This window comes from Chelonoidis abingdonii, chromosome 4 (genome assembly GCF_003597395.2).
Source record: "Chelonoidis abingdonii isolate Lonesome George chromosome 4, CheloAbing_2.0, whole genome shotgun sequence".
Classification (NCBI taxonomy): domain Eukaryota; kingdom Metazoa; phylum Chordata; order Testudines; family Testudinidae; genus Chelonoidis; species Chelonoidis abingdonii.
This window is the reverse complement of record NC_133772.1, coordinates 84063068-84087565: the sequence shown is the minus strand read 5'-3', so window position 1 is coordinate 84087565 and position 24498 is coordinate 84063068. Positions and strand designations below refer to the sequence as shown.

The 24498-nt window shown below is 42.3% G+C and overlaps 2 protein-coding genes across 3 annotated transcripts in view; one reads left to right on the top strand and one right to left on the bottom strand.

Moving 5' to 3' along the window:
• Positions 1 to 2660, bottom strand: part of SLC39A9 (solute carrier family 39 member 9) — a 34871-nt gene extending 32211 nt beyond the window's left edge. Inside the window, exon 1 of one of the 2 annotated variants that reach the window (XM_032774806.2) lies at positions 1912 to 2660. In XM_032774806.2, coding sequence (XP_032630697.1) covers positions 1912 to 2007 — 96 coding nt within the window. In that variant the 5' untranslated portion in view covers positions 2008 to 2660. The remainder of the gene's footprint in view (positions 1 to 1911) is intronic. The other variant, XM_075065398.1, reaches the window with a different exon arrangement.
• A 311-nt stretch (positions 2661 to 2971) lies between these two features.
• On the top strand, positions 2972 to 10645 carry ERH (ERH mRNA splicing and mitosis factor). Its single transcript, XM_032774807.2, has 4 exons — positions 2972 to 3106; positions 5363 to 5450; positions 6980 to 7100; positions 10164 to 10645. The coding sequence occupies exons 1-4, from the start codon at positions 3104 to 3106 to the stop codon at positions 10264 to 10266; spliced, it is 315 nt and encodes a 104-aa protein (XP_032630698.2). The 5' UTR covers positions 2972 to 3103; the 3' UTR covers positions 10267 to 10645.
• The last annotated feature ends 13853 nt before the right edge of the window (positions 10646 to 24498 follow it).

Sequence of the window (24498 nt, the reverse complement as noted above, 5' to 3'; positions counted from 1 at the left end):
GCTAAACTGGTACGACTTTACATATAGACAAGCCTTAGGATTTAATATTATGACAATTGAAGTGTTGTCTACATGGTTAAAAATTTTACAAAATGACGTTGATTTAACCGTGCTTAGACACTATGGTGATGGGAGCCAATATCAGATACTGTACAGAAAGAACTGTTTGAGCGTTAAACCCTAATATAATCCAATATGAAATACACCAGTCCAAAACCTGTACAGAACAAGAGAACCATAAACTCCACACTGTTTTCTTGCACAGTCACAAAAGTGTCTTCATGTCAGCCAAGTTAAAAAGAACATGGGCCTAAATTGACTTGTCCTTATTTGAAAATTAATTAGGTAAACAGATTTTCAGTTAGGAAAACAATTCACTAAGTCATCCCTGAAACAAACTGCTTCAATTCAAAATCTGTAGTTATACAGACTCTGAAACCTTCTTTTGAGACTGTCTGCACCCAGATCTTACAATATTCTAAGTAAGCAAAGGTAATTTCACTCCTAAACTAATCTAGTTCAGAACCCCAGGATTACAGTCTGGAATTAAACCATGAACAAAGGTAAATAAACTCACTATTTTTGCACACCAGGTTAGTGCATATTCCAGAAAGGTCAAGTTCTTGTAACAAGCAAAGCAAGAAAAATCGGAAAAGGATTTACTAGTTAAATCATTATTGCTAATGCATAAGGTGCTACCTTGCTAATGAGACTATGAGATGGCCATAATTCCCATTGAGAAATTTTCTCAACAAACTTTCAATATCACATTCACTTCTAAACTCCCCTTTTCATCTACTGATTCCATTATTAGAATCACAAACAAAAAAGTGTAATGCCACTGATATACATCATATCTAAAGCAAAAAGGGAACTAGGAGCCAAGCATTAAACATTTAATTACATGAAGAAATCCATTAGGGCCTAAAGAGTGTTTTATTTAATAAAAGAAGTTTCTCCCCCTCCTCCAGAAGATACTCCTTCATCTTAATGTCTCTACAACAGTCTTCATTCATCTGCACCCCCACATCAACATTGTATTCTTAATGTGCCTAATCAAGGATAAGACTCCAACACTATATTATACTTATATTGTAAACTCTTTGTGGCAGGAACTGTTATTGTTTGTAAAACACTTAACACAATGGGGCCCCAGTACTAACTGGGGATTCTGGGTGCTACCTCAATATAAAAACAACTATTTGGGGGATTGGGAGAGGTGGGGTCACTTTTGAACAGTGGGGAACTGTGAGATATGAAGCTCAGCTCATAAAAGGTGAGAGAACAGTGGGTTATTAAGTCACCCCATCTCCCTCAAATACTACAATGATGTGGACCATATAAGCATTCAAACAGATTACATAATGCTCAGAAGATTTTTGTGAGCTCTAGAAGTCACATCCAATTTTCTTTGTGCACAGGGAAAGCAACCATGATGAAGGTTTTGGAATATTATTGTGGAAAATTAAAGAGGAAAAGGAGTTTTGTAGAGAATTTCTCTTCTTATTTGTATTAGTGTTTTTAGATACCTCAGCCCTGACACTGTGCAGACATATAATAAAAACCAGTCACTGGCTTCAAGAGTTTATAATCTAAAACCATTTTGAAAAAGAAACATCCAGCTTCTGCCACCTCCCTCCTACTGATGCAGAGTCTCTGTTCTACTTTGGCAATGAGAGGTTCAGATCTGCAGTTCCAAATTAATTGTAGAATACATTTTAAAGCAATTTTAAAATACATTTTACACATCACTCAATGTTTCTTTTGAAAGCTCCCTAATTTAAACTGTCACTGGTAACTAGTGTCAGCAGCCCCAAGGGGACGAGCTAAATGATTTGATAGATGTCTGTCTCTCTCATTCCCAAGATTCTTGCATGACAAGGGATGGACAGGGTGGTGCAACCTGCTTACCTCTGAAAAATTAACTGCCAAGGGGATAATCCCTGCCACATAACAGCCAACCAGCATAGCCAGAGACAGCAAACTGATGGAGATGAAATCATCCATGTTGTTGCTTTTTATCCACTCACTTAAAGTGAAATTCAACTTTTGCAGCTTTTAGTGCATGTAGTTTTTCAACTTGTTCAGGTGTTGTGGCTCCAGCAGAGTCATGAAAGTCAGAGGCGCCTGTTCCCCGGTGGTGCCACAAACTCCCTCCCACCCCCAAGAGGTACGTGTGAGAGACACACCCCGCTTTCCTGGTCCTGATCCCTGGATCTGTCAACAGCAATTGAGATACCACGATTCTCCCCCTCTCGCCGCCTCCCGTCAAGGGCCCCAGGGGATTAAGCCACCCCGGGGGAGCGGAAAGGCCCTTTCTCTCCCACAGCCTGGAGGCTGGGGCACCTTTTCGCCCAGGTGAGAGAAGGGCCCACCCCGCTCACAGACGATACCAGCCCCAGGTGCAACGGAAAGGCCGCTCGCCCCGAGACACAGGCCAGTCAGTAGCTCCCTGGAGGGAGCCTGGCCCGTCCTACCAGCCTGAGGGAGACGCCGGCAGCGCCTTCGCCCTCCCCTGCTGGCCCCTGGTCTCAGCGGACTAGGAGGGGTGCGGTTCAGCGGGGAGCTCAGGCTTCAGGCTCCCCTTTGCGCCCGGCGTCCCCCGCGGCTGCCATGGAGGCCAAGTGGCAGCTCTGCAGTCACACACTTCCCCTTCCCCCGAGCAGCTTCCGGGTTAGCGGGGGCAGGAACGGACCGTCTTTCTCACGTGACTCACTTTCTATCGCCGCTTCCCGCCCGATTTCAAGATGGCGGACAAATAATCACTAAGGGACCATTTTGGAAGGGGCGAGAGGCGCAAAGCCTCTAATAGGATATGGTGCCCCTATCAAAGATGACTGCTAAAGTCTCAAAGAACGACGCCATTTTGCCCCTCCCAGTTACGCAACGCCGGCGGCCGCTTTGCCATCTGGTATTCTCGCGAGAGTTTCTCTATAGCACTAGCGACGCTCTGGTCTGGTTCCGTGATGTCTATGGTAGGGAGCTTAGGGCTGGTTGGCGGTTGGTGGAGTGTTTCCGGTTAGCGCGGGGGATTGCGGGTGACCGTTGGGAACTGTTCGTTCGGGACCGTCACAGTCAGCGGGGCTGTGGAGAACGAGTCGCCATGGTGAGGAGGGGGCGATCCCGGGGTGCTGGGAGGAACCGGGTTGGTCGGGCCGCGCCCTAGTGGCGGCGGGAATGGGTGTGCTGAGGGCGACGTAGCGCTGCGGCCTAGCGGAGTCCCCAGCCGCGTGTCTCCTCCTGCCCCCCACTCCGGGGCTGGGGACCGAGCGGGATAAGGGGACCGAGCGGGATACAGATCCCGCCCCTTCCCTACCGCACGAGCTCCGCGGGGAGAGGGGCGGGGGCAAGTCTGGCTCGCGCGGGGCAGGATCACAGGGAACCTCGCGCGGCGGTTTTTTCCCATCAGGGGTGGAGGAGGGGCCCTGATTCCCCAACGGACATCTCCAGCCCTCGGCTGCTCCGTGCCGGGCCCGTGCTTGTCCACGCGGGTAGATTCCTCACCCACTGCACGTGTCTGCCCTGGCCGCTGGGGCAGAGGCTTTAGCCTTAGGGGTGACTGGGCTTGTGGCTTTGTCTGGGGCTCTCTGCTGCGCACGTGGGGCTTAGGCGGGTTTTTCGCGATGCGTTTTCAGCTCGTTTACGCCAGAAATTCTAGGTTTGTTTGGGCTGGAAAAGTCTGTCATGACAGGAGAACTAGTGTAAATGTAATCCCCAAAGGGAGCGAAAGGCCTGTATACATCACACACGTGGGGCGGGGAGTCAAGTCCAACTTTTAGAAAATCCTCTGCAGGTCACTTTTTAATCGTTATAAACTCTTATTCAAAGAGCTGCTTCCTTGAATTTGTCGAACATAATGCCATTAAACAGGTGGTGGTGTTTTTTAATTGAAATGTTTCCTTGTAGCACTTGGAATTCAGCGCCCTCTTTATATGTTAGGAAGGGAAAGTGAAATTGATATATATATTGCTTCACTGGTTAAACTAAGTGAAATGCAGAAAAAGCTGATAATCCTAGTGCTTTGTTACTTTCATGTGAAAGTGAAATACACGGAAGGAAGCCTACTGATCAATGCTTTGATAGCTGGCTAACAGCTGCCTGTGAAGAGGAAATATTTGAAGCAATTCTGTAAGGGCTAATGCTACTATACCATTCTTTTAAGTGAAGTTCTTGAGCCAATTCAAGCAAACCACTACTTCTGGCTGGTAGTAGGAGTAACTTAAAACCCTAAAAATATCTGCCACATACCACCTACATTCACTTGATTGTACTTATATCACTGCCCTGGCCCTGCTCTCTTTCCATCCCCGTTTCTCCGATGTCCACTGTTTACTATGCGTGCAGCATCTTAGTCATGTTGCTAAGAACTAATATACAGTTAGTAGAAGTCTTTCTGCAGGGGTACTGAGTAGATGCTGAGGTTTGAGCCTTAGTACTTTGGCTTTCTGCACTTCATTAAATGTCCAAGGTGGTAATTAAAGCCATTTTTAAAAGACCTGGCAAAAACACAGTTGGACGTGCCATAACAGATCAGATGAAATTTTCATCTTGTCCAATACTGTGTCTGAAAGTGGACAGTATCAGGTGCTTTGGAGAAAGGGGCAAGGAGCTAGGAAGTCCTAGAAATTAAAATACATCCATCCTCGAATAGCTAACTGCAGACTATAATTGTGGAACTTTGTGTTCACTTGTAACTGATAGTGAATACTCAATCTCATGTTTCATGTACTGGCTTTTCACCTCGAGGTGAGATTTGCAATGTTAGTGAAATGAAAGTTTGATTCCATGCTGGTTTTCCATCATGTAGGGTATTGAAACAAAACCAGTAACAGCCAGCATTTACAATGGAATAAGCAAATCAATATAATCTCCAATATAGTAGTTTTTTTTTAATTCTCATTTCTTTTGTTATGGTAGTGTTGTATTTACAAAGGAAGAGCCTGGGCCTTGCATGCTATTTCTTGAATGCAGTCAGTGTTTTTGAGTGTGAAATAATACAAGATTGTTATTCAAGACAAACACGTGTGCATTGACAAGTCTCAGGATTAATGTAACTGTGATTGGAAGAAAAAATTGCTGGGGCAGCCCTCTTCAGTTTCTAATTCATGGTATAATGGGACATTTGTTTTCTGTACTACAGGCCTCATGGGATTTTTTAGAAAGAAATGCAAAGCCATTTTAAGACTGTTACTCTGATTCTCCTTTATACAGTAAGATTTATATGTTACAAGTATATAAGATCAAATTACTAGAAATACAGCTGAATTTGTGTCTCATGGGTTGGTCTTCTAACCTTCAGTTTAGTCTTCATAGGTTTTAATGTGTATTTCTAAGTCTGAGTCACTGTCTTGTGTTTGTGCAGTCTCACACAATTTTGCTTGTTCAGCCTACCAAGAGGCCAGAAGGGAGAACATATGCTGACTATGAATCGGTGAATGAGTGCATGGAAGGTAAGTATTGTTGCCTCTGGGATGAAGATGCTTTTGATGATCTCTTCTTGTTAAGGTCAGTTTAGTTTGATTATTTTTTCCAAACTTTCACCTGCTGAGAGAATCCATTCTGAACACATTTCCTTAAATTGAAAAGATATAAAAATAACTCACCAAAAAGCACCCTGTTGGTGTAACGGTTTGCTGCAAGACTCAAGTGCACATAGGGGCAAAAGAGTTATTTCAAAAAGACTCCTCGTTACTTCACAAATCTTCTTCCTGTGTTTACTCAGAGTCCTATTCTGACTTTACTGACTAAGGCCCTGAAACTGCAATGAGGAGTGCACTGTGCAAGTGATCTGCCTTTGCAGGATCAGATCCCAATTTTCTAACTATTAATTTGTTATCCCTACAAAGTAAATACTACTATGAGTGGTAATCTAAACTCTATTGTTCTGCACATAATCAACTGGATAAACACTAATTGCAAACTCTGCTACTAGAAATGTGTGAGCCAGAAAGAAACCAGTTTGACTTTGACACACACTAGTTTGCAGGCTAGATGGAAGACAATGTTTTCATTTGTAAATTGGCCTGATTTTGAATGGATTCACCGGTGGCCTCATCATGAGAGGTGCTAAGCACACTCATCTCTCATTCAAGTCAATAGAATGAGTGTTTAGCACTTCAGGACCAGGCTCTGAGACACATAGAATCTCACAGTTCAGACTGCATAATAACGCATGAAGAAATTTGGGTGTTTAATTTAGCATTACACGTTAGGACAATGCAAAAAAGAATCTGACTGGGGGTTAACATGTAAAAAATGTGGTATGTCACATTAGTTCTTATACTCACTAACATCAAGAATATCTTGATGTACCAACTACATTAAAGTTTTCCTCAGCTAGACAATTCTTTACTCACCAAAAAAAAATTCCAAAATACTTTTTCTTCTAAGATGCCTGTTGTAATGCATGAAAGTCCATTGCTCCATTTGAGAATATATACTTCCTTGCTTGATGTCTGATCCTGCTGCACAGCAGGCATGTATACAGCTCTGTTGCTAGGATTTGTCAACTTAACTGCTGGTTCTAAATCAGCAATGAGATAATTCTAAACTTTTGCCCTGTATACTCAGTAAAAAAAACAAAACAAGTATATTGTACATTTTTGTAAAATTATGCCTCGACCCAAGTGTAGATTTAAAATCCAGAAGACTGTTCTCACTACTTCATAAGTCATGGTCGTGAACTATTTGACAGTGATACCTTAAAAAGGTGTAAACAATAGTGACCCATTTCCCACATCAATGTGTTCTGGGTGCTATACAAACAATTATGAGAACTAATCAATATGATAAAATTGAAATAAAATATTAAAGCTGAGTGGTATTGTCTATTAAAACAATTCTACAGCATCTGCATGTTCCCATTCTAAATGTGCTTCTAAAAACTAACTTTAATACCAGAAGGAACTTATGGCAAACTGAAACCAATAGTTTTTTAATGCCATTATTGATGGTACTGAAAGTTCTTCTCTCTCTGCAGGAGTTTGTAAAATGTATGAAGAACATCTGAAGAGAATGAATCCCAACAGCCCATCAATTACATATGACATCAGCCAGTTGTTTGATTTTATTGATGACCTGGCAGACCTTAGCTGTCTTGTGTAAGTACTATTCTGCTGTATGGAAGGTAGTACTTCAAACACCCATCCTATTTTGTGGATGAAGGGATGGCTTCCCTCTCATTTTGGGAAAACAGGTGTTTTAAAAGTTACAAGGAATTACTTATAAGCTTATGTACAAAATCAGTGATGTAATACTTTACATTATTGTAGTATTGTCCATTCTCACCGGTACCTATCAGTTGCTGATGAGAAATGTGTGTTATTTTTGTTTAAAATGCCCTTTATGTTCTGTGTGGTGTAACGAGCTGTGCTGGTGAGGCAGCGATGTTCCATAAAATAGACTGGCATTCCATATCACCCTTAGCAGGAGTTGCATTGAGACATAACATTTGTCTGAGAGTAAGTACACATAGCTTTGAAGTTGACAGTTCCATTTCAGATCTTATCCACAATAATATTTATAACCATTTAGGTATTTGTACCCAAACACATTCAGTAGGATTGCAAATTGCATTATAAACTGTCCAGAGCTAGTGCTTGATCCCTAATTTAACAAAAACATCATAAGAAAGCTTTGTGCTGGAGTGCCAAAGCTACTATAGCTTATCTAGCAGGGTTTGATTCAGAAGAGGCCACAGTGTTGGGTATATCTTACTCCACTGAGGATCATATTGGCAACACGTTAGGGAGCCTACAGGGTGCACCTAACTTTCCTAAAGTGGAGTAAGCTGTAGTCAGTTCATGTGGATCAAAACAGAGCATTTCATGTTAGAAATGCAGGGTGGGATTTTTTTATTTTTTTTTTAAATCACCTAAGGGACTTAGGAACACAAGTCTCATTGACTCTCAGTAACAGTTGTGCTCTTAAGTCGCCTAGAAAATCTCACCTGTAGTCTCCAGGGTTCTCATCTGTGTATAAAACATGAGGGCAGCTCAAGATGGCATTGTAAGTTCTGCATGCTTTCCTACACCTGGATAGGTGACTATACCCATTTGCCCTACTGTTCTGCTCTGGAAAATACAATTTAAATCTCAGCACTTCTAGCAATTCACAACTGGTCTTCATACCATAAATATTCAGCTAATTTTTGACTTGCATCCCTAAATTTTGTAGAAATAAGACAAGAAGTCTAACGTTCAGTTATACTATCTTTTTCTGCTTATTCAATTGGCATGGGCACAACTGCTCTTCATAATCAGAGTAGAAGTTAACTGTAAAAGCGTTGTCAAAGTACTGGATAACTGCTGTAGGAAGTTACGGAGTATGGTATGTATGCAGGTCTGTAAGTCTTCTAGAAAACTTGATCCAGCAGCAGTGAAGCTATTTTTAATAAGTGACTACCTCTCATACAATACTTGTTTTTGCGACGTATTACTTTGAGAAGTCAGAAGAGAGCCTGCAGAGGATTCCTTACCCCTTCAGATTCATTAGCCAAAGTCATTGATGAGAAGGATGAAAAGATCACTTAATACTAGTTTCTGAAGTTTTATCTTGTCCTTGAGTTCTCCCCCTGCCATGCTTGATCCCCAGCTACAGCAGTATTGGGGTGGTGCAGGGTTGATCAATCATGCTATGTTTTGTTTTCCTCTCTGACAGATTAATGATAGGGTTCTTGTTTTCAAAAAGGAGCCTCTGTTTTTTAATACAATATTACGTTTTTTAATCAGGAGTCTAGTCAAACCTAGTAAAGCCAAAGTGTGTTTGAGCCAAATTCTGTTTTAGCTTATAGTTTCCCACCAGATGGCATACTTAGCATGCAATGTACTATGCACAGTTTGTGGCTGCATAAATCTCTATGCGGCTTGATATCTGATCTTTCAATGCAGCTTTAATTATTGAGTCTTAAAGATACATCTAGTGCTCTCTGAGAATTAATAAAAAGGTATCTGGACTGAATCAAATGGCATTACAGATATTAATTTTTGGCCCATCCAAGGCTTAATGCTAACGATCCCTTTCTTGTCCTTGTCATATGGGTAGAAAGGATTATGTTCAAAGATGTTCTGTAAATCCCGTTACACCACAATTTCTTGGAGTATCCAGGTCAGGCACTGTATATTTCAAAAGGCACTTGCCAGATTTAAGGATTAAAACTGGACATGAGGGGACAAATCTTAGTACTACATCTACACAGATAGCTAACCTGATGTATCAGCTTGTTGCGTTGCTTTTGCTGTAAATACGTAAGACTGGCAGAAGTGGAGGCTGTGTTTTAATATAATTATATTTCCTGGGTCTGTCAGGATCTTGGTGATGAACTACAGTGTCCTGAGTTAGTTTATAAAGTAAATGAGCTCAAATAAATTTGTAATCCCTAACTTGTAAAGAGAGAGTGAATGTGTGAAAGCTTAGTTCATAGTATTCTTTTTGGGGGGTGTGCTTGTTCTGGGATCTAGACTCTCACTGCCAGTTGCTATGTGAATGGGTTGCTGGCTGGAGCAGCTTCCTTAGTCTTTTGACTTTGATCTTTTGTTAGGGATAATGAAGAAGACACTTAAGAGCCCTATAAAGCCTCATGTGACTGGAAGATCCTTGTTTTTTAAAATAAAAAACTTCTTTAAAGATTCTAAGCACAAGTAGAATAATTTCTCACTTATTTAAATATTTGAAAATTAATACCTTGCCCGCCGTTTCTTAAATTCAAGGAGGACCAGCATTTCAATTTTTAAAAAATGTTTCATGACTTGCATAAAATTTTCAAATTCTAAGGCACTTTAAAACACTTTTTAAAGGCTCTCTCTGTTCACTTTCCACTTTCTGTAGATGGAGGAAAATCATTTTTCTGAATTTTAATGTAAAAGAGAGAGAGAGAGAGAGAATGTGACCTAGTAGTCACTGGTGCTTGGAACATCTGGTTTCTGTTCCATGCTCTTCCACTGATTTACTGTGTAACTTGATCAAGGTCACTTTAGGTAAAATTTCCACTCAGTCAAATGGAAGCACGACCAAGCTTCAGCTCTCTGTCTGTAAAACATGGATAATTACTTCGCTATCTGACACACTTGGTGAGCTTTACAAACAGTTGTTAAGCCTCTTCTGAAATGTAAAACTGAAGGACAAAGCAATGTTACATTAACCGTTTGTTTTTTTTCTTTCCCTAGTTACCGTGCTGACACTCAGACATACCAACCCTACAATAAAGACTGGATAAAGGAGAAGATCTATGTCCTCCTCCGCAGGCAGGCTCAGCAAGCAAGCAAATAATGGGGCAGCCTCATTATGGGGCTTGGGGAGGGCTTGGACAACAGGTGTGTACAGTAGTAGAAGTTTTGTATTATAGTCATCCTGTTGTCATCTTGTTAAACTCTAGTCAGGACTGAATGTATTGTTAGCAACGCAAGGGATTTTGTTCAGTTTGAAACCCTTTTTTTAGTGTAAATGAAGAGGAAAATGTAACATCTTTCGCAGGGATTTAACTTTGTTTCTCTCTGGTTGGCTAACAATCCTACTTTTGTTCAACCCCCTAGGGCTGTTCATATGCTTTGCCAGATTCACTGTTTCTGCCCTTCTGCGGGATATCCAACTATTATGTCATTGAGACAAAAGACTTAGTGGAAAATAAAATGAATACTCTTTAGTTAAATCATGTGTATGCTGGACTTCTTATCTGACTCCTAAAGCACTTTAGAGTAATTTAAATCCTACTGGTCAGTGTGCTGTGTAACAGGGATTGGAAGGCATATGTGGACTGAACTATGAAAGGATTTTCTGTTGCATAGCGTATAGCTTTATATGAGCAAACTTTTTCCTAAGTGCTGCAAAACAATAAGGTCGGTAAACAAAGCTGATGTGTCTCTTGGACTGAGTACTTACGGCTTTGAGAGAGACCCTGGAATAAAGAAAGCTGAAAATAAAAAAAATTAAATTGGGAATATTGTGGAAGACTTTATAGTAAGTGAAAAGGTTGTGAAATTGCCATCACAAGTTTGACGGGACTGAAAGCAGAGCAACTGAGGCAAAGGAAGATGTTGTCAGTCTGCTTTACTTTTAACTCCAATGCCTAGCATTTGGAGAAAGGAAGCCTTTGTTAAAGATTCAACATTGCATCTTCCATGGAGAGAGCTTGTAATACATGCCCCTCAAGAAAACCTCCAGCAACACCATGCTGGACCATTCCTGACAGTTCTAATGTTTGAAAGGAAAAAAAGGGGGGCAGAAAAATTAAAAATAGCTTTCCAACCTTCTTTACACATCACAAGGAAGCAAAAAAGGCACAAGCCAATTTTATAAACAGCACTTGCATCACCTCATTAAGTAGAGCTACACAGAGACCATTTCTATGATGATATTAGCAGCATGGGCACTGAACATGGAATCTTCTGACCAGCAAAATTACTGTGAAACCAGAAAAAAATAACACTTGTCTTCAGCCATTTTGAATTAGAATAAAGTATATCAGTTACTTATAATCAAGGCCTTTGTTTTCAGTTATTACTGATTTGTACCAAAAATTTCCCTGGTTTTGTGCAAGCTATTAGCTGTTACTGCTTTTCTCCCAAAGTTTGGAGCTTGTTACCTAGGACTTGTGGAATTTATACTGAAGCGCCTTATATCAAGTCAACAGTTTACTGTTGGTATATTAAAAAAGAAAAGTTTTATTTGTAAGGGGGCTTAGAGAGAATGTTTCATAAACTCATCGGGGGCATGCAGTGCTTGTCTGTTCAATTTAAGTTCCAACAGCAAACCACATTAAATTATTTGTTACAGTATCTCAGAGCTCCAGTGTGTTTGGGTTCCATCTAGTGGCGCTATGTATTAGGCAGCTAAATACAGTTGAATAAATAAACCACAGTACTAAACTTTTATTTTTCTCTGTTTGGTGCTTTTTTTTGGTCCTCTCCCCCAATATTTACCCATAAATGCTGGTTAATTTTTTGCACCAATTTTCATCCATTTAATTTTTCACTGGATTTCCCTAGATTTTTTAAACAAAATGAAAATGAAGGGCCTTGCTTATAATCTACATTAAGTTACAACTTTTCAGGTCCAGCACAAATCTCTGCAGTGCAATCATACTGAGCCTTGCTAGGCAAATAAATGCAATCCAACAGCCCATCAAGAAAACTCTGATGGACAATGAAAGGCAGTGGTGGCTGGGGTACAAATATAATGTAATTTCAGGCTCCAGTTTCCTCAACCATTATGGAGCCATCACTGTATCTGTTGGAGCCCATGATTGCGGGGTCTGCTGATCCAGTAGAATGGTAGAAGCATAAAGATATCTGGTTTCTCAATCTTGCTGTTTTTGCAGGATCTTTTCCTGCAGTGTCACTAATTAATGCAAGAGCACATTCACTTCTGCTGAGACTAGTCAGTGAGAACTTAGCCTCTTGGAAAATCCACTTATTCAGATGCCTAACTTTAAGGAAGATATGAAAATTTTGACCTCAGTGCATCTTTGTAAAATACATATTTTTACTTCCTACAGCTAGTCTAAGAATGATCACTTGAAATAGAAATTGATTTTAAAGCAGTGCTACCAGACCTATAAAGTTTTTCATACAGTGTCTTGTCTGCTGTAATTTTATTTAGCATTGGATGAACAGTAATAGCTGATGTTTGATTGAACACCAAAGAAGTGGATTTATCACTTGTCCTGAGTGGAAATGTTTGGTTTTGCATATTATGAGTGACAGCGTTTATCATGACCTGTTACTCATTTCACTGCACTATATCTGAAAATCACTGAAGTTAATTAAAGGCCCATCTGGAGATGTCACAAGGCAACATGGGGCATCAGCAATTAGTGCTCTCATTACTGTAAACTGAATTATGCTTGTGTGACCAGGTTAGCTGGCTGAGTTTTGGGCACTGTTTATAGGCTCTCTTTTCTTCTTTTTAATTGTGCTCAGTTTGAGTCTGACACATACAGATACAAGCAGCTATACTTCATATCCCAGCTTATTGCTAGAGCATCAGCAGGGGTTTACCTAGCAATGTGAAGTTAGTACATATGCTAGTCAGTCCTGTCATGCCACCTCCTGCACTATCTGCATAATCTAAAGTCAACCTGCTATTCTATGCCGTGGTCCTTATGTTTCTGTCCAAAGCAAAAACACCTGGAAAACAAACACAGCACTTCCCCATGTGTGTGGCTGCTATGTGCACTAAGCTCTGCAGTGCAAGCAGGGAAGAAATAGGAATGGCCAAGAAACCTTGCCCCAAACACGAAGCATCCAGGACTGTACTTTGGGTTCGGTTCAGTTCCTATCACACACACAATGGCATTGCTGCTGTTGATTAGCAAGCCACCACCAGGCCTGAGTAGCATTAACTCAGGGGTGACCAACCTGTGGTTCCAGAGCCATATGCGGCTCCTTGTATAAGTACCAACTCCAGGGCTGGAGCTACAGGTGCCAACTTTCCAAAGTGCCAGGAGGGTGCTCACTACTCAACCCCTGGCTCTGCCACAGGCCCTGAGCCTGCCATGCCCTCGTTCCTCTCCACCCGCCCCAGCCTCCTGCAGGCCCCAAAACAGCTGATCAGGAGGTGTGAGGAGGGAGGGGGAGGTGCTGATTGGTGGGGCTGCTGGTGGGGAGGGGAGGGGAGGGGAGCTGATGGAGGGCTGCTGAGGTATTACTGTGGCTCTTCGGCAACGTACATGGGTAAATTCTGACTCCTTAGGCTCAGGTTGACCACCCTTGCATTAACTAAGCCTTATTACTTCACATGAGCCACTTAAGTGACCTTTCCTGCCTGACACTCCCTGGCCCTGCCTCCATTTTTCAGTAGACTGATGGCTTCCATAGATGTGTCACAGAGGCAATAAAGTGCATAGATAGATTTGGTGGGAGTAAAGCAGCATTACTGCACACAATGTAGCTTCCTCTTCTCTGTTCATTTGCCTTATAGTTTTTCCACTGGTTTGATTTCTTTCTGCAGCAGGTGGTGGAAAGGAGCATTGAGGCCAATGTAATTACTAATTGAGCGGGTGCAGTTAGAGATCAAGTAGCATTTGCTAATAGGCCAGAGAAAGACAAAAAATAATCTCTCCCTCAAGTCTTCAATAGTACTGTAAGTGGTACCACAGATAAGTGGCATTAAGTGGTTTTTAAAGTGTCTGCACTATTAATGTGGCAGCTCAGTTGTCTGTCCAGCAAACTAAAGGAAATTAATTAGAAGGAATTCATGGCTCTTTGAACTTTAATAGTTGCACTCTCTCAAGTTCTCTCCAGCTGGAATTGGCTGGGCTTTGGCAGTTGCTTGTTGCTAATATTTTGACTCCTATGTCTAGGGTCCATGTAAAGAATGGTGAGACTCAGAGATATGCATCTTGCCCACTTAGAAGTGAAAGCACAGAGAAAATTGATCTGCAGCTTAAAACCTTTTAAAGATTTCCAGCTTTCTGAGTCTGTCTGATCATTTGCTCATTGATAGGAAACACATCGCACCTCTACTGCTGTTTTCCTTTCTTTATACTGCTAGAAGTGGGGGTAGATTAAGACATGATTTAACAGATCAGCTGACATGGGCCCTGGCCTATGAAAGAAGCCCTGAATATATGCCCCCACCACCACACACACACACCTCTTTTGCCTTGTTTTTGTCAGTACCAACTCCACCCTCCTACATCTTTCTCCAGCTGCCCCTCCTCCCCCCCATGTGGGCAGCGCTGGAGAGCTTTCGAGTTTTATACTCACTTATTATTGAGACAGTATTATGTGAAGATTCTGAACCTGTTTGAAAATTACGGATGATAGCATTACATACACAGTTATGTGAATGCAAGATAACAAAAGTGTCCCATGAACTCAACTGATTCAGATAAAAGCTTCAGCAATCTCACTGATTAGCTAGACTAGGATGAAAAACAAACACAACTACAATGCCTTGCCCCCCCCACCCCACGGTAATCAAGCACACTTTACTCAACTAAATAAACCTTTGGAGAGTGATATATGGAGGGAGCATGACTTGAAGCCAAATGATCTAGGTTCTATTCTCAGTTCTGCCACAGACATGCTATGTGACCTCAGGCAAATCACAAACTCTGTTTTTCAGTTTTCCTATCCATAGGAGGGGATATGTCCCCTGTGTCCCTGGGGGAGTGGAGGCTTGATTAGTAATGCCCTTCGAGAGCGTTAGACACAAGATGGTCTAGAAGTACAAAGCATTACTTTTTAGCAGGAGCAGACAAGACTCTATTTTTGATCCACCCAGGGCAGTTTTAACCTTTCTTTGTCCCTGGTAAACATAGAGGAATGAAAAGCCTCTTCAGTTTAGAGAAGCTTTCGTGATTTTTACATTCAGGCTACCATAACTGAACTGCAGTGTGCTGCATGCAGCGGCTTTAGGATATACCTATTAGGATGGAACTTATGGAAGCCCATATTTTGAAACTCTGCCCTTTGCTTGTATAGTGGACAATTTTTGTACCTGAACACCTGCCTGTGCACTTTGAGCATGATGGTACATGCAAGTGATGGGTTTTGCACATGTAAATTCTGTCACTTGAGTGTGTAAGTACTTATGCTTTAAAAATGTGTGTGCAAGACTTTGTGTGTGCAAAGCTGCATTCATACAACTGGAGGCAGAATTGTGTGATCCCTTTGAAAAAAATTAGTCCTCTATGTTATGATTGGTGGCAAAGCTCCATCAAAATCTCACACCAGTTGTGAATTCACCCCAATATGGGTGATTCAGGTAATGCACAGGTCAGTGTAGATGTTTTCCTCTAAGTTTTATGTCCAATTATTGAAAAGGGTGTGGGTATATACTTATTGCAACATAGTGTGTACCTAAGGGGCCTTACGGTAATTTATCTACAGCTGTGGTCCTGAACCTCGGATCATGCTCCCCTGCTATGTAGGTCATCATTAGTAGCCATGGTAGGAAGTTCACAATCTCAACCCCATTCCTTGTCTCTGGTCTGCTGGAGCAACTGCCTCAGCCACTTACAACCTGGTCTTCCTGAGAAGTGCTCCCTGAGCCAATAAATTTATTCTCTGTGGTGTCCCTAGAAATACTCAGAGAACATGTCTAAGGGATTCTGGGTGCACCTGAGGAGGACTGGTTATGAGCGCTGATGAATGTTACAATCTGCAAAAGGAGAAGATTTAGGGCAACTGCAGCTCTAATTTTTGATGAGGTGTTGCAAGGTCAGTCACAGACTGTTCTTCACACCACACCAGTTCTTCCTGTTTAGAAAAGCATTTTGAATTGCTGACATATGAACAGAAAGGGGGTGTGGATGTGGGGTTTGCCAGTCAGACTTTGTTTTATAGAGAGCCTACAGTGGAAATGACTTCTCCTCCTATTTGGAAGTGGCACTGCATAGCTAGAGGGGTTGATAATAGAACATAGCTTCTTTTACCTTTAGGTATCCAGTTCAAGTCTATTTGGTGGTAGTTTTAGTCCTTGTTCCTAATGAACAGGTGCCACCAGGACTAACTGACATAATTCTTGGTCATCTTAGCACAGACATCAAATTACTCTCCCACCATTGGATCAGGGCTGGAGTAACTTGCAGGGCAGCATGAGGAGTTTGCATTGGTGTAACTTGTGCCATGCCTGTTTTACAGGACGAGATTCCTGAATTCCTGAGCCCTTTTCCCTATTAATGTATTCCATTATTACAACAGGGGGCCTGAATCATGATTGCCCTGTGATCTCACGGCGCAGCCAGCAGAGCCATCTCCTGGGGTTGTTCCCTGATATAGGGGGCTGCCTGGCTGTGATAGAGCCAGCTAACAGCTCTACCTCAACTCCACAGCAGTCTCACCTGCAGGGAGTGTGTTAGAGGCATTCCCGAGGAAAGGAGACATGATCAAAGTATTGCTGCACTCTGGCTATTCCTGACAGCCACAATGGCCCATGGTGGCCACAGGCAGCCAGGTGCATATGAGGGCAGCCCCCAGTGCCCAAACCTGTGTCTATACTGGCCTAATGAAAGGGGAGATCCACCCCCTTGCACTGAGTTCATCTCTGGCACCAGGATGAATTAGGCTCCAAGTCAATCTGGCACCTTTCACTAAAAATAATTAACGGTGATGAATAAGAGCAGGGCTGGGAGACAAGATACAAGACAATTTGGAAGAAATGAACATTTTCAAATGGCGTCTTTTGAAGAGTAAAGGTTGGTGCCCAGGTGACTTTCCTAGCATTTCAAGAAAGGTTCAGAATATCACAGATGCCTGGCAAACCCAAGCCAAGAAAGTTTAGTCTACACAGAGGTGATGTGTGACACATTAAATGTTGCTAATGAGCATCAGGTGTTTTGCAGGGGAAAATGACTCCTTATCTTATGAATAGTAATTATTTTAAAGATCTATTTAGCATTTAGATTGCTTAGGAGGGAAAAAGCTTCCAGCAACTGCTTGCCTTGAAAAATGCTCTGGTAATAAATGGGTCTCCCTGAATACTGTTTTCATCTACCTAAACAGAAAACAGAGATGACACTTTAACTTGGGATAATTAGAAGGACATAGCTGGGTTGTCTTTGTCAATGGCATTATAACATACTGCTGCTACATTTAAAATAAACAAACAAAACCATGCAATAGTGTGTTTAAGCAAGCTAATAATTCCTGCATTAAATACTTTAAGTCATTTGAGAGGGGCTCTGAAAGAACCAACTTGAATGCTCGCGCTTTGTAATTTTATGCAAAGGGTAAACGCATCAGTATGGTTTTGTACACAGCTACAGCTGTCAAATTTTTAACATCCTTTTCAGCCATTAATATTTCTGGATTGATACTCTCAGATTGCACAAGCTAGTAATCAGATGGGAGACCTCCAAGGCAAACCCCAGGTGCTCCAAGAAGTGGTATTGGCAAGTCAGTAGGGGAAGCTCTTGTGTCCCAGCCTGGTGTTAGGGGGTGCCGTGCTAGTCAAGGTGCAGTCTTTCCAATGAGAGGGAAGACAAAGGTCTTGACCGCTATATAAAAATGACGTGCATGCACTCACTTGACCATTGCTTTGTTTCAGAGCATAACAAAGTGATTCATACCATAGAAATAAATATATTCATGATCTGTTGTCTCTTGTCTTACACTTTGTGAGCTCTTTGGGACAGAGACTGTCTTTTTGTTCTGTCTGCACAGTGCCTAGCACAATGGGGTCCCAGCCACTACAGCAAGACAAACAATAAATGTAGATCTCTCTCTACTGGTTGGTACCTCTGCTGTTAATTGCTGGTTCTAAGGCACTCAGACACCATTGGGAGGGTTGCATAAGCTGCTTCTCTACCTACTATTTGTACAATGCAGCCATATACTAGGTGCTGTTTCATTTCTATGACAGATTCTGCAGGAACACAGTTATCTTTCAGTGTGGACTCTGTGTGCACCTATATAGCCGTATAAAATTGCCAAGAACATTTACCAGCCCAGGAACAAGATTTACATGCCTGTCCTTTTCCATGATAATCTATAATAATCAAAAGCAAGAGAGTAGAATTTTCCAAAGCTGTGTAGGTGGGAGTTTGTACAGATGAGTGTGTGTACACACACACTATAGCTAGGTGAATAACTGATTTTTTTGTTAGCCTAGCATTCAGGTGGAACCAAAACCGATTTTTTTTTTTTAATTTTTGGCTAATCAAAAAAGTCAGTAAGTTTTTGTTTCACGTCAAACCAAAATATTTTTTTCCACTGCAAAATGAAATGTTTAAAACGCCAAAAATAAAACCTTCTTGACAAAAGCAAAGGAAAAGCAGAGCTAGAATGACTAGCCAGAGAGGAGGAGATGGTGGTGACCCCCTTCTCCAGGGTAACCTAGTGGTTCGGGCACTTGGGTAGGCAGGGAAGAGACCTGGGTTCCAGTATCTGCTCCTGCATTGGAATTTGAGTCTCTACACCCCCGTTGAGAGGTCTAACCACTGGTCTATTCCCTTAAGGAGGCGGGGGAGGGAGGCACACTACTGTTACTGCCTCCTCTGTTTTCTGAAGGGCACCTTAATCCCCTTGTGAATTGAGCCTGAAAAATCAAAACATTTCCAAAGCTATTCACATTGACATTTCCCATCTTTTTTTCATGTCAACCAAAACAATTCACTAAAGATTGAGAAAAATTCAAGAACTGGTTCAGTCAACCCAAATCTGCATTTTTCAGCCAAAATATTTCACCCCAACTCTAACACACACACCTACTTGGGCTTAGTAATATGGTTCCAAACCCTATTAAAAAAGATTCTTAGGTATGCCAGGCAGATAACCTTGATGAACAACTGGGAGCAGAGTGTCTTGCATCTCAGAGGGCTATGATGCAGCTGCATGCTGGGATCTGCTCCAGGGACCTTCTTAAAACTGTTCAGTGTCAGATGGAGAGGCAGAGAGCCAGCTCTCAAGCTGAGCAAGTCCAGCACTCTGTAGTCAAAAGTCCATCTGCTGGAATTTGGTATCTTTTCTCAAAGATTGCAGAGATGTTTCTGCTTTGAGGAAAACGGCCCACGTCAGAACTGTTGATACACAAATGATAAATATGCTTTCTGCATTCCTAAGTGGATCTACCATATTCAGTAGCATTGTAAGCCTGGATCGTAAGCTTAAAGCCACCATGGTTTGAGCTTCCCACTCCAATAACAACTGACACCTGGCTGATTTTGGTAGGAAGTAGCATCTGCTTCTCAGACTATTGCTTAGTTCTACCTGATTTTCAGTAGAAAGCACTCATGCAATTCCAAAAGCAGAGAAAGAAAACTATGGGCTTGGGGATACGTAAGCACCAAGACTTATGCGGAAAGGGTCAACAAGGCACCCTTCAGCATGCCAGTACAGTAGCCATGCAGGAAGCAAGCACTGGTTTTACAGTTCTCTAACTGTGGCCCTTTCAAAGTTTTCATGTTAGAACAGCCGAGAAACGTGAATCTGTTTTACAGGTTTACTAATAAAGAGGCACAAGGTGAGTGAGGTAATATCTTTGGATCTTGTCTCTCTAATATCCTGGGACTAACATGGCTACAACACTATTTCATATTATAAAATGCACATTTCAACTTTACTCATCTCAGCAGTCAGAACCAGTTTAGGCCTGTGCTGCTTCCCACACCGGAGTTCTGGGCACTGATAAATAAATCCTTTTGCATCCCTGTATTTTTTCTCATTGTGTCTAACTTTCAGTTTTTAGCAGCAGTATGACCAAAAATTGCTTCAAAGATTAGTTATGTTAATTGCATTCATTTCACAACTCTTTATTTGTAAAGGTTATTTTAAAAATGGAGGGTGAAAACCTGGCCCAATTAAAATCAATAGCAAAACTCCCACTGATGTAAACCGGGCCAGGTCTTCACCTAGAGTTATGGAGGAATTGGGTTAAGAGAGGGAACTTGGATTTTAAAAGAGCCAGAAACTCAATGCACACTTACAGAGCTTCTAAGAGAAGATTTATTAGAGAACCATAACAAAAATACTTCACCTTTCTACAGTATAGTGCCTTCCACCCAGGTACTTTACAAAAATTACTGAATTAAACCACAGCTGCTGTGGTAGGTCAATCGTATAATCTCCATTTTTACAGATGAGACATTGGCACAGAAAGACTAAGTGACTTTCCTAAGGTCACACGGTGTCAGAACCAAGACAAGAACACACTCCTCCCAACTCCCAGTCCGCTGTTCTAGCCAGACGGAAAGAAAACAAGCTAACACTGAACTAACTTTGTTCTCATGATAACCGCATGTGGGTTTTTGAAGTAAAGAATCTTAAGAATTAGAGATGAAAAGGACCTATTAGAGCATCCAACCAGTCTGTTGCCCTGCAAAAGCTCAGTTGTTCCCCAAGGTATAATTATTAGTGCTGTGGTTTTAGTCCACCGGAGACTGACTAATGACCACTGGGGGCAGACCTGCATTCTCCCCAAAGCCTCACCCAAAGCAGGAAGAAAAATAGCCTTTGTCCCAGATGCCCATATGAAGAGAATACAAAATCTGCCACTTTTCGTTGAAGTAGAGCTGTGTGTAAGCTTGTTTGTCTCTTTCCCCAACAGAAATTGGTCCACTAAAAGGTATTGCCTCCGGCACCTTGCCCTTCAATCATTTTCTAATGCCAGAGGTCAGCACTTTCTCCTGCAGCCTTATTTGAGACACCCACTGGTATTTGCCTTCTACAGCAAGCAGGCTTTACAGAAGGTGCTGGAAGCACTGTGGTCAGCACTATAGACACAGACAAGCTAAAGTCTGTGGGCCATGTAATTTTTCTGCAATAGCAGACAACAGGACAATCACTAGCCATGTGATTTACTGTGCTGCAAGTCCCCGAGGCTGCAACAGAAAAACCATTCATATTTTAAAGTTACCCGAGGAGCAGAAACACAATAAAAATCAAAGCCCTCTTTATATTGCGCAGAGTGCATATTGCTCTCTTAAAAGGGCTATGTGCAGATCTCTGTATTACCCATAAATCGGTCCATTCAATGATTTCCTCTTAGGGGTTTCCCCTGTAATCAAATGATGCCAACAAGCAACTACACTCAAGAGTCAGTTTCTCTGTGGTCAGCATCCTTTTTCATCCATATCACATGGGACTCTGGTACATGTTTTCTTTACTAGCCCACAAAGTGGGAGCCCACCACACTAGATTGCTCACTTGCAACATTCTTTTAGCTAAGGCAAAAAATTTTTAAAACCCTTCAAAATAGGGGAAACATAATTGAGGATTACAGTAAATGCTTGTAGTATGCAGCAGGGTATCTAACTGTCTGTTATGCACCTGGAGTCAAGACTAGATAGAATAAACTTTATCTTCTATTTGAGCAATAATCTTGCAAAAGATCAAGCACTGTGATACAAGTTATCTGGCCCTCTGTACTTCTTATGCCATTCTCCTATTTCCTTGGAACTTAAGAGGATTTCCCAATATTACACTGATAGATTTATGCTCACATTTTAAGTCATTCATTGCAGGTAGGGTTGGTTTATAAGATGACCAATTTTGGTAACCCAGCTATTGAAGGAACAGATGAGTGGGACAGAGAAGAGAGAAGCACGACTAGGGAAAAGCTGTGCAAAGTCAGAAGAAACTCATGAGGCTGGAGAGACACCTGTCATAGCCTAAGACAGCACCATAGACAAATGAATCAATGTGCCAGCAGCTGATCTGAAGGGTGAGACTATCAGGAAGTTGGAACAAAGACTGTGAGAGTACAAGTCGGCACTAAGAACAAGAGAAGTCATGGGCCAGCCAACAGTAGAAGTGAGGTGGAAGAAAGCCTTGGGCACTTAGAAGGAGGGCCCTCGCTGAGATCCCACTGCCAAACTGAGGTTGGAAAAGACTCGGGAGCCTAAGGAGAAGGGTGTGGGGACCTGAGGGAGCCCTAGTGGCTGGAGAAACCAGCCTCCGCGTGGTGGTGGGGAAAAGAGGCCTTGGGAAGAGCAAGTGGAGAGAAAGCCCTAAGGACTGGAGGTAGTAAAAAGGTGAGAGGGATTTGTGTGTAGGTGTTTTTAGGTTGGAGGAAAAATTATGCTCTGGTCACTCATTTTTGTTAATTTTATGAGAGGATTCCTTTATGCCCAGGTCAGCTCATGTGCAAGTAGATACAGTCTGTATTTATACGGGCTTAGCTCAGTGTCGGATGGCAGTTAAGTGTTTTTCACTGGTTTCCATGGAAATGTTAACCATAGCAGCTGGTATCCACTGAAATTGTTATTAAACAGTTCCCCCCTCTCCCCAGATGGATTAGTTTGCTGTCTTTTCTCCCATGGTGACCTCACAGAGGGATATTGAAGGAGTTGGGTTTATTCTGCCTTTTTGCATTATACAGTACCAAGCATATCCCAAGCAGAAATCACAGATGCCATTCAAAGAAGGGACAGTTCTGACCCAAAGATTTGCAGGTTACCAAGTGCTACCTTGAATATTTCCCAGAGTGATTTCCAGTGTATGAAGGAGGTCGTCTCACTCTTAGTTTCTCAGCTGTTGTGGCCACACTGCTTACTTGCTGGTAAGATACAGATGCCTATGGATTAATTTGTCAGAAAAGTGACAAAGAGCTTGATTCTCTCCTGTGCCCAGACTCCACTCAGTACAGCAGTAGGGTGGAGGCTGCCAGGGACCCAGGTACAGCCCCTTGTGTCTCTGCCTGCCCAGCCCCAGCATGTTCTAACTTGGGTCACAGGTCTAACATCCCTAAAGGACCTTAAAGTGGAATGGAGCAGAGCCCTTCCACCCTGGGTGGGGAAGCTGGTACAGGAGGAATACTCCATTGCCAGCAGTGCCTGTGCTACAGTGGTCTATGTGCCTAACCCTTCTCTACAAGGAGGAGGGAACCATCCTCCTTCATTCCCCAGCTCAGACACAGCCAGTTTGGCCCTTGAGAAAGCCATGCCTGTTTCCTTGGATAAAGCCCGTTAAAACCCTTCAGGCTCAGTGAATGTTTGCTCAGCTTCCTAGGTTCTAAGGAGCTTGCAGAGCTCAGGACACATGTGGAGGAGCTGAGTTAATATCCTGAAGCACAGTCAAAGCCTGGAGTTCCCACTGTATTTCAAAACACCTTCACTTGCTGTTCAACACACCCATATAATATCAAATACAAGACATAATACCTGTCAACCTGAGGAGGTACTGCTGGGTCTTCTCACCTCTGCTGAGTTCCAGGGAAGCGTGAGACCATTCCCTCTTTCAGGCAGTCACTTCCTGGAGTGGCCACCATTGGCACAAGGCCAGAGTCACCCAGGTGTAGCAAGAGGCAGCCATCATTAAGCCCCGATTCTAAACCCAAAATTTCAAAATGGAAGCTCTGGCTGAGCCATTTAGGGAAGCTGGTGGTGGGAAGAGGAATCCTGTTAAATTACTTCTGTAAGAAACTGGGGAATCAAACTGCATGAAAAGGCCTGAGCAGCTAATGTATGTCTCTGAGCAGCTCCACAGGGCTAAGTGATGTCTCTCTTCCCCCAAACCAGGGGCAGAAGGATGGCCTGATAAGGGGCAGACTCATAGCCCTAGGTGGGAGGATCTGGGTGGCAAGAGGAGACAATCTAAGGAGGAGAGGCTCTGTGAAAATATTGTACACAGAAGGTTTTTGCTGATGTAGTCTCTTAATGTTAACTGCTCTCCACAACTACTTCTGCACTGCAGGAAAGAAAGGATGCTCTCTCCCCTTCCAGCCTGTTAAAAGGGAGTTGCTATGGGATTCATGACTAATTCTCTTTAGTTGCCAGAAGCACCCTATAAATCGCTATGTCAACTTCTGCAGTGTTTCTTTTGAAGTGCCCTGGGACTCTGGGCAAAGGATTCTGGGATGCACCTGCAGAGGAGCAGTTACAAGTGCCAGAACCTAGCTAAACAGCAAGGGGAGCAGAGAAGGAACCCCTGCTTTATGGAAAGCAAAGAAAATAAAGAGGCTGAATGCTTGTTTCAAAGTGGATTTTATTCCAGGCATTTAAATAGACAAGTTCTGGCACATGCTTTGGTTAAGAAAAGGAAACACAAACCTGTGTTTCACATAAACTACATTTGGCAAAGAAAACTTTTTAACCAAGTGAAAGAAAATAAAACCCTTAGA

Coding starts and splice junctions, on each gene's coding strand:
- ERH (XM_032774807.2), top strand. Junction 5,451..6,979: donor GGTGAATGAGTGCATGGAAG/GTAAGTATTGTT, acceptor CTCTCTCTGCAG/GAGTTTGTAAAATGTATGAA. Junction 7,101..10,163: donor GCAGACCTTAGCTGTCTTGT/GTAAGTACTATT, acceptor TTCTTTCCCTAG/TTACCGTGCTGACACTCAGA.